We start from the raw sequence: 16391 nt of genomic DNA, 5'->3' as shown, positions 1-16391 counted from the left end.
CCATGGCGGGGAAATTAATAATCAAATGGCCTTACCTTGCTTAACGTTGTCTTGATCACATAACTCCTTACAATTATTCCACTTACGTAAATCCATACGGTTTAACACACCCAACAAAGATAGCAAGCGCATTGCTAATTCCCACCAGAAACCTAACAGTTTACGCTACGATGTTTTCTTCCGTTTCTTCAGTAGAGGACATTTCAAACGTTTATTACCCACATCCCAAATGTCATACGTTATTATTTTACCTTGTTGTTACTCATGTAACCTACTCAAAACACAACTCATTGGAGAGATCTCGTGGAAGTGGAGTACCCCAGGCTATGGTGTGCCTTAGGGGACATATTAGATTTTTTTCGATTTTGCGCGGTCATTTACATTATTGCTGGCTCTTCCTTTTCGTTTGGTTTGAAACCAAAATACTGCCACACTGCCGATGTTGTATTTTTTTTTTTTTGCCACTAACTCGTTATCTTGACTTGCCATCTTTCAACCGCGGTCTCAGTCTCTTGCGAAGCTTTCTGTCAGACTCCAAATGTCACGCAGGGTTGCCATGGTAACGACATAAACAACCCTGCACGCGATGAGAACTTCTTTAGGAAATTGATAGAATTAGTGAAAATACGATCACACAGTTATTCGGGCTGATCTTCAATTTATTATTTTATATTATGACCTCATGTACTCCATATTTATTTAGATATTATATTTTTTTTTTAAATGACGGTAATGAGACCGATACCGTTGGTACTTTTGGATACCTCGGGATACCTTCTTACCGTAATACCGCCCAACCCTAGCTGCCACATTAACTAGCTTTGATAACCTGCCCTTACTGGTCAGTGGCAAACCACCATACCGCACAACAATACAAAAGGACAAAACAGATTTAATAAAACTTTGATAAAATAAAGTCATCAAGGTCCTACACACATTATAAGACTTCATCTTCCTTAAAAAGAAAAGCTACTGTTGGGCCTTGTTATACATAGCATCAGTGTTACTCTCAAATGACAATTTGTTGTCAATAATGGTTCCCAAGTATCTGTATTCTGTGACATCAACATTTTCGTTTTGAACAACAGCATGTGTAAATATGAAACAGTCCAAAGTATTGGAATGGCAAGGTCAATTCTTTTTTTTTGTCCTCTTTTCTCAGCTTCAAAATGGCTTGCTTTTCTCTCAGCGACAACTCCCTGGGCTTCATGTTGGTTTATCCTTTTTAACAACAAATGCAGTCTTCATAGGCACAACCCAGAGCTCAGACCAAGAGTAGACATTCAGAGCTATAAATTATTTAATTAATCAACCAACCAACCAACCAGGACACACCAAGGGAAAAATAAAAACTTGTCAGTAAAATGCTCCAATACTTTTGATCACGTGAAAAATGGGTGGATTCAAATAAAAGGTATCATTGTTCCAAATTGTTTAACATATCTAAATGTAAATATCAGGAAATATTCCCCAAAATCTTCTCACTAGTCACAAGCCATATTTTTTATTTTTCTGGACACATTGTAATCCTAAGGTGCTAGTTGTTTTGTTTTTTTGAGATAATTATTCATGCAGGTGGGTAATGGTGTATGCCTTCACAGTCAGAAGCAATTAAAAGCAATACAAAATAGATGCTGGGATAAACAGTGTCTTGGGCTTTGCACAATATATAATCTAAGCAGTTGCTCAGCAATGCAGATCTGGTTTTTGGTCTATTTATTTATTGTAAAAACACTTAATGACTAAGTGTTATGTGCAACATACCGTACAGTGTTGAGAACAGACTTCTCTTTGATAGGGGGCTTGATGATGGATCTCTTTGTGCTGACCACTTTGCCCTGCTGCTGTTCCTTGCCTGACTTGCTGTACCTGCACTTGTTGGCCTTGACTGTACCGTATTTGCGAAGAATCTATAGACAGAAAAACAGTTTGCATGTGTTTCAACAGTGGACATAAGTGAATAAGGATTACTTAGAACATAGTAGCTTCATGAATATGATTTTGAAATATGTATAAACACAAGTGCAAACCTGTGTGAGCTGATCTTCAAACATTTTCTTAGGAGGTCGTATGTGGTTGAAGAATACATGCAAAAGGTTACCAGGTGTCTGAGAGTTGATTTGTTCTTTACTGAGATAAATGTCAGACACTTTCAAGGGCTTGGTTGGTGCAAGGCTTAGCATCTGTTCAGAGTGTACACAGCTCTTAAAGATGTCTGTTAGCACATCTCGTGCCCCAGGGACCAATTTGTCTCCTATATGAGTATGACATGTAGATTAGAAGCCTAAGACATAACACGAAACAGTTGTAAGTAGGGCACTTGGAAAATATTTTAAGCTTTGGAATAAAAGACAGTATTGTATACTATATGGTATAGAAATTAAAGGATTTTAGAGGTCACTTTATTTTTGGCTCTTATTGTGTGCCACTGTGTTATCAAAACCATTAGTTTTTTTTTCATTAAATTTAAAGATTTTAGAGATCTTAGTTCACACTCTTAAGCAACATGTAAGAACCCCAACCTCTGATGGTTTTATCAAAAAAGTACTCCTCAAGTACAGAACTGCCTTGTGTATCAAACAGGCTCTGATTAACACTGGAGGCAGTCAAGATCTCTTCAGTGGTTATCTCCAGTAACTCCTCCTCTCCTTCAAGGCTGGACAGGCCAATGAGGTCACTGCTGTTGAAGAGACTTGCCCGAATCTTCTCCACTTTGGCCCTGGCCCGTACCTGTAAAGGAGAGAAAGTCATCTTCCATTTGGCAATGACCAATATGGTGGTCTTTCAAGTAAAACATTCTTTCCACTTACCTCTATAACAGCATAGCCTTTAATGGGACATGTTAAGCTGGCATTAGTGTCAACTGAGGTGACTGCATACAAGGATCCCCCATCTGATACTGAAGCTGTCTCTCCACTATCAAGTTGCTCCCCAAAGCTACCGAGACTACCAAGGCTTCCTGTGCTACAAAGAGAGAGATCAAGGCTTTCCTGACTGGAAATGACACAGGGGTCTAGAGGTGCCTGTTGCTGTGTAGGCACTACAGGTTGCAGCACAGTGACAGCTAATAGTTCTTGGTCCACAGAAAGTTCACTGGCAGTTCTGGAGACCCCCTGAGAGGAGCTGCAGATGGAGGTCTGGCTCGTTGAACCTGAAGCAGTCATGCTCAGAGCTGGGGTTGCACTACTAGAACCATCTGGACTTTCCATACTGCCTGGATGAAGCTTTTCTGCCCGACCATCTTGGGAGCCTGGGCTCTGAGTACCGACCACAGCTCCTTTAGTCTGCTTTAGGTCTCCTGCCTGAAGCGGAATAAAGATTTCATCTTTGAAAAGACCCCCATGTGCATTGCAAGCCCTTCGGATTGCATTACGCACCACAGCTTCTTCCAATTGAGTTGGAATACCAGAGAGCACCAGCAGCCGACTATGAGCAGTTGGACTGACCAGGGCCTGGCAGGCGTCAGCTACTGCATCCTCAGTCACACTCAACCCTTGAGGGTCCTTGTACGTCAGGTGTCGTATGATCATGAGTAATGTCAGACTACGGTGGAACCATAACGTGTCTTCTGGTTTTCCTCCAGCAACATTCAATAAAGCACTATCGCTTTCTGAAAGCTTTGCACCACTCACAGAGCATCGTTTTCCTGAAGCTGTGGCTGCAGCAGCTATGGCTGCCCGGTCTCGTTTCAGCTTGACCTTCTTGCGCTTTGATAACAAACTTGGGCTTTGTGGTGTTTGGCCTGGTGATGACGATGAAGAGGATGAAGAATCACTAAGGTTGAGTGTGCTGGATGAGGAAAGATTGCTTACAGCCAACCCTCCACTGGCCACATTAAGCTGCAAGGTAACTTCAGCCACAGCCAGGCACACCTCCATAAGGGCATGGAAATATGTGGAGAAGCGGCTTTGTTCAGAAGATAATGCTAAGGAGCTTCCTGAGGTGCTTCCACTTGCCAGCCCCCAAATCTGAATCTCACGGTCATAAAGCTTTCGGAGCTCTGTCTGGAGAGCCATGAGCACTGCCAAGCATGGATTAAGAAGTAGAGCAATGGAGCTCGACAGTCCTGAGGAACCCTTGCGTTGTTCCAAGTGATGGATCTTGCGGAAAAGCTCAGCAAGCAGGTGGAAGATAAACTCCTTAATACAAGGTGCAAGATCAGTAGTCCACAGAAGCCCACCTTATGAAGAAAGGAAATGACTAAATAAGATTACCTGATTTACTCTACTGTCATGAAAGTCTTTCAATTTTTGAAGAATTGCAGTGACAGCATTTTTAATAGAATTTTAAGATTTTTAATTACTTCACTGGATTTTCAATGTGTTTATTTTTGAGAACATTATTTACACCTGCATTACTGTAAAGCTGTTTGTAACAACGTCCATTGTTCAAAACATTAAACAAAGAAAACTAAACTGAATTATTTTCAGATGCATCTGTTAGAATAAATGGTGAAACTAAAGAAACAGCTGGATTGATAAGACCAATCAATTAAAGAAGGAATCCTTACCAAGTAGCTCCACAACCTGGAGAAGCACAGAAGGAGGCATGGTGTCCAGATCTTCCTCTGGATGCTCATTATTCTCACGAACCGTCCATGTCAGCAGCTGTTCAGCAAAGGCTATGGCCAAGGGAAACTCCACAGGCAGAGAATGCAGTACTAGAACAACCCCAGGAGGTGGGGACACTCCTGGTAAAACAAATCAGGAAAAAAATTAACAAAAGTGTCAGATCACATTTTCTTCATACTAATGTTTGATGTGACCATTAACTGAAGCTCTTGACTTGTATTTACATGATTTTTGGCAATGCACTGCTGCCACGTGATTAAATAACTGCAAGAATGTGCAGGTGCACAGGTATTCCTATGTATGTATGTGTTGATACATACAGTGGTGCTTGAAGGTTTGTGAACCCTTTAGAATTTTCTATATTTCTGCATAAATATGACCTAAAACATCATTAGATTTTCACACAAGTCCGAAAAGTAGATAAAGAACCCAGTTAAACAAATGAGACAAAATATTATACTTGGTCATTTATTTATTGAGGAAAATGATCCAATATTACATATCTGTGAGTGGCAAAGGTATGTGAACCTCTAGGATTAGCAGTTAGTTTGAAGGTGAAATTAGAGTCAGGTGTTTTCAATCAATGGGATGACAATCAGGTGTGAGTGGGCACCCTGTTTTATTTAAAGAAAAGGGATCTATCAAAGTCTGATCTTCACAACACGTTTGATGAAGTGTATCAGGTACGAGTGGGCACCCTGTTTTATTTAAAGAACAGCGATCAGGGATTTTAAATGTTTTGTGGACAAATGAGACCAAAATAGAACTTTCTGGTTTAAATGAGAAGCATTATGTTTGGAGAAAGGAAAACACTGCATTCCAGCATAAGAACCTTATCCCATCTGTGAAACATGGTGGTGGTGGTGGTAGTATCATGGTTTGGGCCTGTTTTGCTGCATCTGGGCCAGGACAGCTTGCCAACATTGATGGAACAATGAATTCTGAATTATACCAGCAAATTCTAAAGGAAAATTTCAGGACATCGGTCCATGAACTGAATCTCAAAAGAAGGTGAGTCATGCAGCAAGACAACAACCCTAACCACACAAGTCGTTCTACTAAAGAATGGTTAAAGAAGAATAAAGTTAATGTTTTGGAATGGCCAAGTCAAAGTCCTGACCTTAATCCAATCGAAATGTTGTGGAAGGACCTGAAGTGAGCAGTTCATGTGAGGAAACCCACCAACATCCCAGAGCTGAAGCTGTTCTGTACGGAGGTATGGGCTAAAATTCCTTTATGAAAACGATGCTCTGTGAGTGGTGCAAAGCTTTCAGAAAGCGATAGTGCTTTATTGAATGTTGCTGGAGGAAAACCAGAAGACACGTTATGGTTCCACCGTAGTCTGACATTACTCATGATTATACGACAGCTGACGTACAAGGACCCTCAAGGGTTGAGTGTGACTGAGGATGCAGTAGCTGACGCCTGCCAGGCCCTGGTCAGTCCAACTGCTCATAGTCGGCTGCTGGTGCTCTCTGGTATTCCAATTCAATTGGAAGAAGCTGTGGTGCGTAATGCAATCCGAAGGGCTTGCAATGCACATTGGGGTCTTTTCAAAGATGAAATCTTTATTCCGCTTCAGGCAGGAGACCTAAAGCAGACTAAAGGAGCTGTGGTCGGTACTCAGAGCCCAGGCTCCCAAGATGGTCGGGCAGAAAAGCTTCATCCAGGCAGTATGGAAAGTCCAGATGGTTCTAGTAGTGCAACCCTAGCTCTGAGCATGACTACTTCAGGTTCAATAAGCCAGACCTCCATCTGCGGCTCCTCTCAGGGGGTCTCCAGAACTGCCAGTGAACTTTCTGTGGACCAAGAACTATTAGCTGCCACTGTGCTGCAACCTGTAGTGCCTACACAGCAACAGGCACCTCTAGACCCCTGTGTCATCTCCAGTCAGGAAAGCCTTAATCTCTCTCTTTGTAGCACAGGAAGCCTTGGTAGTCTCGGTAGCTTTGGAGAGCAACTTGATAGTGGAGAGACAGCTTCAGTATCAGATGGGGGATCCTTGTATGCAGTCACCTCAGTAGACACTAATGCCAGCTTAGCATGTCCCATTACATTCATCTTGTCAGCTACAAGCCCCAGTCTATTTTACACACAAAGCTCCAAGGAATGTTAATACACCCAGTTAGATGTATGTTTGTTTTTTAAGGACAAACTTTTTATTCTGAAGTTCATATGAACTATAAGTTTAGAAATTCAGACACCTTGTACAACATGTACAGTTGTACATGTTGTACAAGGTGTCTAGTCGAGCTCTCTATGCGCAAAGCAAGACCTGATTGTTGATGGCTTTTGTGACCATAGGGAACCCAATCATAAGTGGAAGGCAACATATCTCAAAACAGTTGACCACTGGACAATGAAATTTGTATCTTTATTTACATAAGACACATGGATTTTTATCCAGTGCTTATTTTTAATTTGCTTTTTAAAAGATAACATGGAATTATTTATGAACACATTTTACACTCATCAGGAGCTCCGCTTTTAGTGGAGGGTCTAAATATAACAGTCGATAAATGCATATATAAGTGGCATCTAGATCTCAGGAGGAATCAGGTGCGTTCCGAGTGGAAAATAACACTGGACCACATTCTCTACTGAATTAATAATAATATAAAATATTAGGATAAGAAATGTTTGATTTTATTTTGTTCAAAATCTCACTAAAAGACAGGAATTCTCTTGTCAGTTGTCATAACTGTTTCCATATTTGAATGGTGCACTATGATTGATCAAGTGGAGATAATGCGTTCTGCTGAAAATCAGTAGTGGTGTTTGTCACATTTTGGAAAGAAAGGGAATATAGCATAAACTGCTAAAAAAGTTAATGCTGACACCTTTCTGTTTTAGTCAGTGTGGCAGCGGGGGCGTGGTCAAGTGTCGGTCTGTGACTGGATGGCGGAGTCAGGGAAGGTAAGTGGCAGAATCACTGCAGCTGACGTGAATTAACCTGTGTTTGTGTCTTCCCCAGTGACCACGCCCTATAAAAGGAGCGAGAGAGCAGAGAAAGGGAGCTCTCTCCCGACCAGAATGCATGTGTGTGCGTGTGAGAGAGAGTGAATGAGCTGAAAAGCCACATATACCACAGAAAATAAAAGTTTCTGAGAACTCAGTTCTGGCCTGCCGTGCTTCTGTGCTCCACCCACCTGCTCTGGTCTTACAGCCAGCATTGATTTTTTCAGCAGTTTGTGCTACAGTAGCTCTTCTGTGAGATTGAGCCATATGGACTAACCTTTGTGCCCCATGCGAATTAGTGAGCCTTGGACACCCATGACCCTATTACCAGTTCACTGGTTGTCCTTCCTTGGACCACTTTTGGTAGGTACTAACCATTGCATACTGGGAACACCCCACAAAATGTGCCATTTTGGAGATGCTCAGATCCAGTCACCTAGCCACCACAATTTGGGGAAGCCATGGCCTAATGGTTAGAGAAGCTGCTTTGAGACCAAAAGGTTGCTGGTTTAATTCCCTGGACTAGCAGGAATGGCTGAAGTGCCCTTGAGCAAAGCACCTAACTCCCCAGGCTGCTCTGGGTATGTTGCATGTCATTCTGGATAAGAGCGTCTGCTAAATGCCATTAACGTAATGTAATTTGGCCCTTGTCAAAGCTGCTCAAATCCGTACGCTTGCCCATTTTTCCTGCTTCCAACACATCAACTTCAAGAACTGACTGTTCTTTTGCTGCTTGATATATCCCAAGCCTTGACAGGTGCCATTTTAATGAGACAATCAATGTTATTCACCTCACCTGTCAGTGATTTTAATGTTGTGGCTAATCGGGGTGTGTGTAGTGCCCCCTAGCGCTCAGGCTCAGACACCGATTCAGGAGATGGAAGTGTGGTGGAAGCATAAGTGCTCTTTTATTTACACAAGTGGCAGGGAGTGGGGGGGGGGGGGGGGAAGGAGTGAAGGTATGAGGTGTCGGTGAATCTTCCAGCCCTTCCACATGCATATGTAACCATGCACACATGCCTTGATGTCATCATACAAGCAATAATTTGGTTTATGATGACTGTATTTTGATTCATATGTAACCCCACACACATACCTTGATGTAATCACACATGTCTAAGTCTAAAGTCCTTCCCACGACATGCAATCAGGTGCACTGGGCGGTGCCGAGCTCTGTTTCCATAGCCCTCGGCCTCTCGCCTAAACAGCTAGAGTTACAGTGGGGGGGCTAGTCCTCTGGTAACCACGAGAGTTTGACTCCCACTTGCATCTGTATTGCAGCGTGCCTCACCCGACATCAGTAGGTACCATTTTTAGGTACCATTGGTATGACCCAACTGCGAGTAGAACGATTAAGAGGCGGACACGCTAACCACTAGGCCAACTCGCAGTAATCACACATGTATTTTGATTCATATGTAAGCACACACACCTTGATGTAATTACATAAGCAATAATTTGGTTTATGATGATTGTATTTTGATTCAAAGCCAGTTATGTTGATTTTCAGGAAAGGAGTTAATGAAGTTGATATTACAAACAGATTAGTCAAAGCATTATATTGCTATAAAACCCTGAAGCATGTGTTGAACCAGAATAACCTTAAACCAGAATTAAGCCTTGTTTGGATGCATGTTACTAGAATAACCTTAAAAGCCTTGTTTAGACGCATGTTTTTAGTTAGCACACGTGGTCTGTTTTTGTATTAAGAACAGTCAAGAAGGTCTGTCCTTGAATTAAGAACAGTGCAGTCCACTTTGGACATACTGGGAGAGTATCCTTGTATAGTGCAAGTCTGGCATTGGAAATATTGGTGGAAGACTATAAAAATGGATGATTTGAGATTTGGAACCAGGTCACTCTGCGGACTGACTCGGCTTTTATTAACTGATTTAATAAAGGTCTAAACTTTTCTGCAACCTCTTAGAATCATTTTTGCTTGGGAGAGTTTCCATGACATAATTCTGGTGACCCAATGTGATTTGGAAAGAAGTCTCTTGCCTGACTGCATTCAAGAGTCTGAACTGCACTGCACAAACAGTGGCTGCAACAAAAAGGTGAGCAATTTTTTTGCTACTAATTTGATTTATAAAGTTTGTGCAGTTGTGGTTTTGGCTCCAAGTGTGGTGGTAAGAGAACTATCCATCCATTATCTGTAACCGCTTATCCTGTCCTACAGGGTCGCAGGCAAGCTGGAGCCTATCCCAGCTGACTATGGAGGATGCTCTGGACTCTTGCAGTTGTGCTTTTGTGGCTGGGGACTACGGTTGTTGTGAACGGTTTTGCGCTCGGGTTTCCGTCGGTGGGGGGTTTATAGCATCAACAAAGCTGACTTTATGTTAGGACCATTAATGTTATAGTCATGTTGTCTGTTGTTGCCCGGATGGGGATGGGTTCCCTTTTGAGTCCGGTTCCTCTCGAGGTTTCTTCCTCATGTCATTTGAGGGAGTTTTTCCTTGCCACCGTCGCCACAGGCATGCTCATTGGGGATAGATTAGGGATAAAATTAGCTCATATTTTAAGTTATTCAAATTCTGTAAAGCTGCTTTGTGACAATGTTTATAGTTAAAAGCACTATACAAATAAACTTGACTATGGGCGAGAGGCAGGGTACACCCTGGACAAGTCGCCAGGTCATCGCAGGGCTAACACAGACACAGACAACCCCTCACGCTCACATTCACACCTACAGTCAATTTAGAGCCACCAATTAGCCTAACCGGAGCACCCGGAAGAAACCCACGCGGACACGGGGAGAGCATGCAAACTCCACACAGAAAGGCCCTCGCCAGCCGCTGGGCTCAAACTCAGGACCTTCTTGCTGTGAGGCGACAGTGCTAACCACTATAACACTGTGCAGCCCGGTAAGAGAACTAAATTCTCCAAATTTGAACAACTTAGTAAAAGGGGAAACATTTAAAAAAAAAGTAATTCTGAGATTGAAAGGGAAGTTGGCACAGGTGTTGTCTTTTGTGGTTATGTTCTACTGGCTGAATTTCCCTGAAAATCTCTGGTCTTCACCAAGAGCCACAGAAAAGTTGTTCATAAAAGCCTGTAAGGAAGACAGGTTGCGTGTTAAATCCCATGGTACCACTTTATTTTGGTATAAATAAAGGGCTGCAATGGGTGGGTCACATTGTGAGAACGTGTTGTGAGAAGAATACTGCAGTTTGTGTGTATCTGTGCTTTTAACATACCTGCAAACTCAGAAGGTCTGAAAAAGGTGACAAACTTTTTTACCCCCCCCCGACGTAAACCAAAACCCGAGCCCGCCCCCTCTCCGAGAAAAGGTGCAACATAGCTACAGGTAAACAAAAAACCTGTTTATTAACATAACCTTGTTTTTTGGTCAATCAGTGCAAAATGGCTGATGGTCAATCAACAAAATCAACCACAATCAAGTAACAACAATGTCAAGCTGAGTAATTTACTAATAGTAAATCTCATTTCTTCATTTTTTTGGCCTGCACAAGCCGTTCCATGGCCAGTATCCTCTGCTTTGCCATGTGTCTCTTTTGGGCAACATAGCTTCAGCCCACTACTTTGTCTTCAGCCAGCACTTGGGCCAGGTTCACCATCACTGGTGCAAAGGTGAAAGGAAGTGAATATTCAGCAAGAGTAGCCAGAACCATTGCCTAAACAAAGAAAATATTATTAGATTTACATTATTATAGCTGGTTTAATATTCACAAACTTCCATTGCTATTACAAAGTTGTTAAGACTGGATCCTCATTCCAATAGACATGATCTAGGCTATGGTAGTTAATCTCTAAATTAACTAAACATGCAATGTACAATATTTTTTGGTAATGTAGGCTAGTCTACTCCTATTTTGCCTAACATTAGCCTACTGGCAAATATCAAGTAACCTGTTAAACAGTTAAATGGTAGAATTACAGAAAACTACAAGCCTAGCCTATTTAGCCTAATCTATACACACCTCTGCATTGGCAACTCACTGCAATGTAGGTACAGGCACCCTAACTTGCGCCCTCATAGCATCAGGCCCCTTGGAAGCACTTTGCTCTGGGACTGGAAGGACACTGGATGTGGTCATAACAGTGCACTTTTTGAAGGTGCACCTCTGTTTGGCAGTGTGCCAAAAGAGCATGAGAGCCTTTGTTGCTGTAATTTATTCCTTTTTGGCAAAGGCTGCATTTTGAATACCTGGCTTTGTCTATCTTATGAAAAAACTGTGACAGCAGGAAGCTGTGCTGAACTCCCTTCACTTCAGTCTTGACCTCGATTTTTAGCCAGGCTCAGCTCCACCTGCACCTCAGACCTGCATCAAGCTTTGCTACATAAACAGCGTCTTCCTCTTTAAGCTCCCTCATTCTGGAAAAGAATTGACCAAATATTATCGGCTGGGTCAGGGCTCCTTTTTCATCTCATCTCATTATCTCTAGCCGCTTTATCCTTCTACAGGGTCGCAGGCAAGCTGGAGCCTATCCCAGCTGACTACGGGCGAAAGGCGGGGTACACCCTGGACAAGTCGCCAGGTCATCACAGGGCTGACACATAGACACAGACAACCATTCACACTCACATTCACACCTACGGTCAATTTAGAGTCACCAGTTAACCTAACCTGCATGTCTTTGGACTGTGGGGGAAACCGGGGGCTCCTTTTTGTTATCATAAATATTTGTAAAGGCTAACTCTAACTACATCCATCCACGTTAAATGATCCGCTGGAGAAGGTGTTTCAAATCACTTAAAAAACGCCGGTGTACTAACGTTAATGTTACGTGTTCATTTTCATTCCTCGTCTTGTGACAATGTTACATTATCATCAGATAACAGTACGGATGCAGTAGAGATAGCCTTCACAAAAATTATTCAAACTGAACCGACTGGTATGAAAGGTTAACGTTAACACACAATTCACTGATGTTAGCTGACATCCTAGCTAACGTTAGCATACAAGCTGAAAAACTTTACATTATGTATAACGTTAAACATGTTGGAAAAGGTTTCATGTCACGACACACGTAACGTTGCTAAAGTAGGATTATCTTTGACAAACCAAGTTTAATTTACACAGCATATTACATTGTTAGCAGATAACGAGACTTACCTCAAGTCTGTCGCTAGTGTCCATAGATCTCTGAAGTCTCTGACGCAGGTCACATGTTTACTGTCTATGGTTTAGTCAGGCAAAGGCTTAGTTCGCTGTGGGAAAGATGGATTGACTTGGATGTTTGTGATTGGCCAAATGACTCTTGTGAAGATGGCAATCCCATTTTACTGGAAGTCCCATCCACCGCTGATCCCCCCCCCCCCCCCCCCAAAAAAAAAAACTCTTCGGATCTAGATGAATCACGAGAATGACATATTTTGTTTGCAAAACGGCGAATTTTGCCGAAAAGTGACTAATTTGCAGGTATGTTTTAAGCTGCTCGGTTTGGCATATGGTACCTGTGAATGCTACTTTGTGCTTAAAAGGTCTGAACAGACAGGTGTGTGTGTGTATGTCTAAAGAGATAAAGTGCTGAATTGTATTGTCTTTGTATCGTTTGTGTGTCTCTGCGTGCGTGCATGCGCTGCAGCTGTCTTTGTGTGTGTGAAGTATTATCAAGGTGATATCAGAGCTCAAGCAGGAGAGAGAGAGTGTGTGTGTGTGTATAACTCCCTTCTCTTTGAATCTCTCACTCTCTGTAAGACTAAAAATGGATGATTTGAGATTTGGAACCAGTTCACTCTGCAGACTGACTTGGCTTTTATTAACTGATTTAATAAAAGGTCTAAACTTTTCTGGAACCTCTTTGAATCAGTTTTGCTTGGGAGAGTTTCCACGACGGCGGCACAGTGGTGTAGTGGTTAGCGCTGTCACCTCACAGCAAGAAGGTCCGGGTTCGAGCCCCGTGGCCGGCGAGGGCCTTTCTGTGCGGAGTTTGCATGTTCTCCCCGTGTCCGCGTGGGTTTCCTCCAGGTGCTCCGGTTTCCCCCACAGTCCAAAGACATGCAGGTTAGGTTAACTGGTGACTCTAAATTGACCGTAGGTGTGAGTGTGAATGGTTGTCTGTGTCTATGTGTCAGCCCTGTGATGACCTGGCGACTTGTCCAGGGCGTACCCCGCCTTTCGCCCATAGTCAGCTGAGATAGGCTCCAGCTTGCCTGCAACCCTGTAGAAGGATAAAGCGGCTACAGATAATGAGATGAGATGAGTTTCCACGACAGTGCATATTATTTATACTTGCTGATACATAAGGCCAAACTCCTTGAAAACATGATTAAAGTTGCAATAGAGTACAACATATAGAATAGAATGCCTTTATTGTCACTGCACAAATGTAGAATGAAATTCAGTTGCAAAGCTGCTGCGCACTTGCACGCTGCCCCTCTTGAGCACTTCAGCCCAAGGCTGTCCCATGTTAACCTAACTTTGAACTGTGGGGGAAATCCGGTGCACCCAGAGGAAACCTACGCAGACACGGGGAGAACATGAAAACTCCACACAGAAAGGCCCCCGTCAGCTGCTGGGCTTAAACCCAGAACCTTCTTGCTGTGAGGCGACACACTTACACCATTGTGCCGCCCCAATGAGTTAAATAATAGTAATAAGCAGTTTAGATAAATAGTATAAGTAGTCTACAAATTTTGTCACATATAGGCCGATCTAATTTGTTTTACAGACGAGAGAAAATTACTCAAACAGACTATATACTCAGACTATATACTATATCAACTATACACTCAAATAGACTAATTACTCAAACAGCCCCTCAGTATATAACCACCCCAGACAATATAGTAATGATACCTTGTGCTTTTATATCTTTTATGGAACACATCTTTTAGGGATTGTTAAAATTCACCATTTTTATAGTAAATGATTCAAGAGTCACACCAATAAAGTTCCAACAAAACTAGTTCAATCCCCTCAGTGATCCAGCTGTGTTATTGTTTATGAAATTCCAGGGAAGCCAAGTACAGCAGGTGCGTGTGTAAAAATAACCACATTGTAATATCTAATCATAGATTATTAGACTCTGAATTCATCGACATCTGAGAAATGGCGATCAAATACCTCAATAAAATAAACATCTGTGGTGAATCTTCATTCCATTCAGACTTTTTATTGTATTTTTCTTCTCATCTCATCTCATCTCATCTCATCTCATCTCATCTCATCTCATCTCATCTCATCTCATTATCTCTAGCTGCTTTATGCTGAACTCACTTATGGTTTGTTTTCATTCACAATGTGATTCTGTCACCCTCATCATGTCCAACTTGTTTTCTTTTGGTTTCATTTCAATAAATTAATTTATATTTCAAGTTACTGGTAATCAAGATTTAACTTTATTTCCTCCAGAAGCTTTGAATTTGGGTGAGTCTAACTCTTAAAACTGCAGACCATAACAGGGCATGGGTTGATTAGATTAGATTCAACTTTGTCATTGCACATGTCACAGATACAAGGCAACGAAACGCAGATTGCATCCAACCGGAAGTGCATAGCAGTAAATAACAAGTGTAATATACAAATATAAATGTACAAAAATTACAGGGTATGGAACGGTATAATGATATGATATAGATATTTACAGTATGTACAAATATTAAGAGCTCAGTTTACATGAAACTTTGCAGTACAGTATTATATGAAGCGTCAAACTGCCAATCCATGGTTATGTTTATTAGGTGCATTTTTTTCCCATTCATAATAAGAATGACAATCATAGTCATATGCTTTATAGGATGTAAATTTATATTTTAATAGAGTTTTTATTTTCTTCTATTTTCTAAGTTCTAGTCCAGCAGATTTTAGTCTGATTGTCAAATGATATTACCATGTCTAGTTTTGAGTCATTTTGTTACAAAGTTACTTGGAATCTCATACTCAAAATTTTAACTCTATTATGTAAGAATAGCTGTATTGTCAGTTACTAAATTTCTTATCGAGACTTATTATAAAAAATAGTATACAAAATAGTAATTGTTGACAATATTTCATGAGAGTTATTATAGTACCTATACATGAGTACCAGTAAGTTGTAACCAACTGGAACATCTTTACCCCCCCATACTTTTTTCTAGACTGACCTGTGTACACTACTGTTTTCTTGGGTATAACTTGAAGCATGTTTTTCTTGAATCTTCTGACATTTTCTTGTAAATTATATTTAATTTGTAGTGTAATTAGCAACTAATGTCTAGTGTAATTTGGCCTTTGAAGATCATAAAAATGTGCCTGGAAATAGCTGAGAAGCCATCTCTAGGCTTCTAAAGCCCTTCAAGCTTCCAGGGCCCGAAGTTGGGCCCCAGACCCCCCGCCACATTGTTCCAGGCCTTTGGCCCATCATTCATATAGGCTGAAATTTGGATGGACAGACAACATTTCAGACTTGTCTGTCTGGTGACTGCTTAAAATTCCTTATTTCCTACACTGAACAGCGTTTATTTTTGGGTTTTGTTTTTTTTTTGCTTTAACAATGTGAGAGGGGCCTTTAGTTGCTTAGAAGTTACACTGGGTTACATGCCTTGCCCTTGAAGTGATCTCTGTTGGTCATACACTACTGGGGATGATAACCGGGATCTTGAATTTCCTCCACCTGTCTGAAACTTGATGTTTGGAGTCCAAACGCTTTCGAGATTGTTTTGTAACTTCTTCCAGCCTAATAAGCATCAACAACACTTTTACTGAGGTCTTCAGAAATCTCTTTTCTTTGTGTATGATGCACTTCCACAAACAGGTGCTATGAGGATCAGACTTTGATAGGTCCCTGTTCTTTAATATAAAACAGCATGCCCGGTCACACCTGACTGTCATCCCATTGACTGAAAACACCCAATTCTAATTTCACTTTGCCACTCACTGATGTGTGATATTGGATCACTTTCCTCAATAAATAAAT

The 16391-nt window shown here is 41.6% G+C and overlaps 1 protein-coding gene across 11 annotated transcripts in view; it reads right to left on the bottom strand.

Moving 5' to 3' along the window:
* The window catches only part of LOC132872214 (probable E3 ubiquitin-protein ligase HECTD4), an 868395-nt gene that overhangs the window by 114635 nt on the left and 737369 nt on the right, over positions 1–16391 (bottom strand). For 10 of the 11 annotated variants that reach the window (XR_009651396.1, XR_009651397.1, XM_060906858.1 and 7 more), the window contains exons 60-64: positions 4511–4690; positions 2811–4180; positions 2523–2730; positions 2031–2254; positions 1765–1910 (exon numbers count right to left, since the gene is read on the bottom strand). Coding sequence is in view for 9 of the 11 variants with exons in the window: in XM_060906858.1 (XP_060762841.1) it covers positions 1765–1910; positions 2031–2254; positions 2523–2730; positions 2811–4180; positions 4511–4690 (2128 nt within the window). In the remaining 2 variants the exon portion in view is untranslated. Of the gene's footprint in view, positions 1–1764; positions 1911–2030; positions 2285–2522; positions 2731–2810; positions 4181–4510; positions 4691–16391 lie in introns of those variants that run through there. The other variant, XM_060906866.1, reaches the window with a different exon arrangement.

This window comes from Neoarius graeffei, chromosome 24, assembly GCF_027579695.1.
Source record: "Neoarius graeffei isolate fNeoGra1 chromosome 24, fNeoGra1.pri, whole genome shotgun sequence".
In the NCBI taxonomy this organism is placed as follows: Eukaryota; Metazoa; Chordata; class Actinopteri; order Siluriformes; family Ariidae; genus Neoarius; species Neoarius graeffei.
Note: the sequence above shows the minus strand (reverse complement) of the source record. Positions and strands in the feature narration are given on the sequence as shown.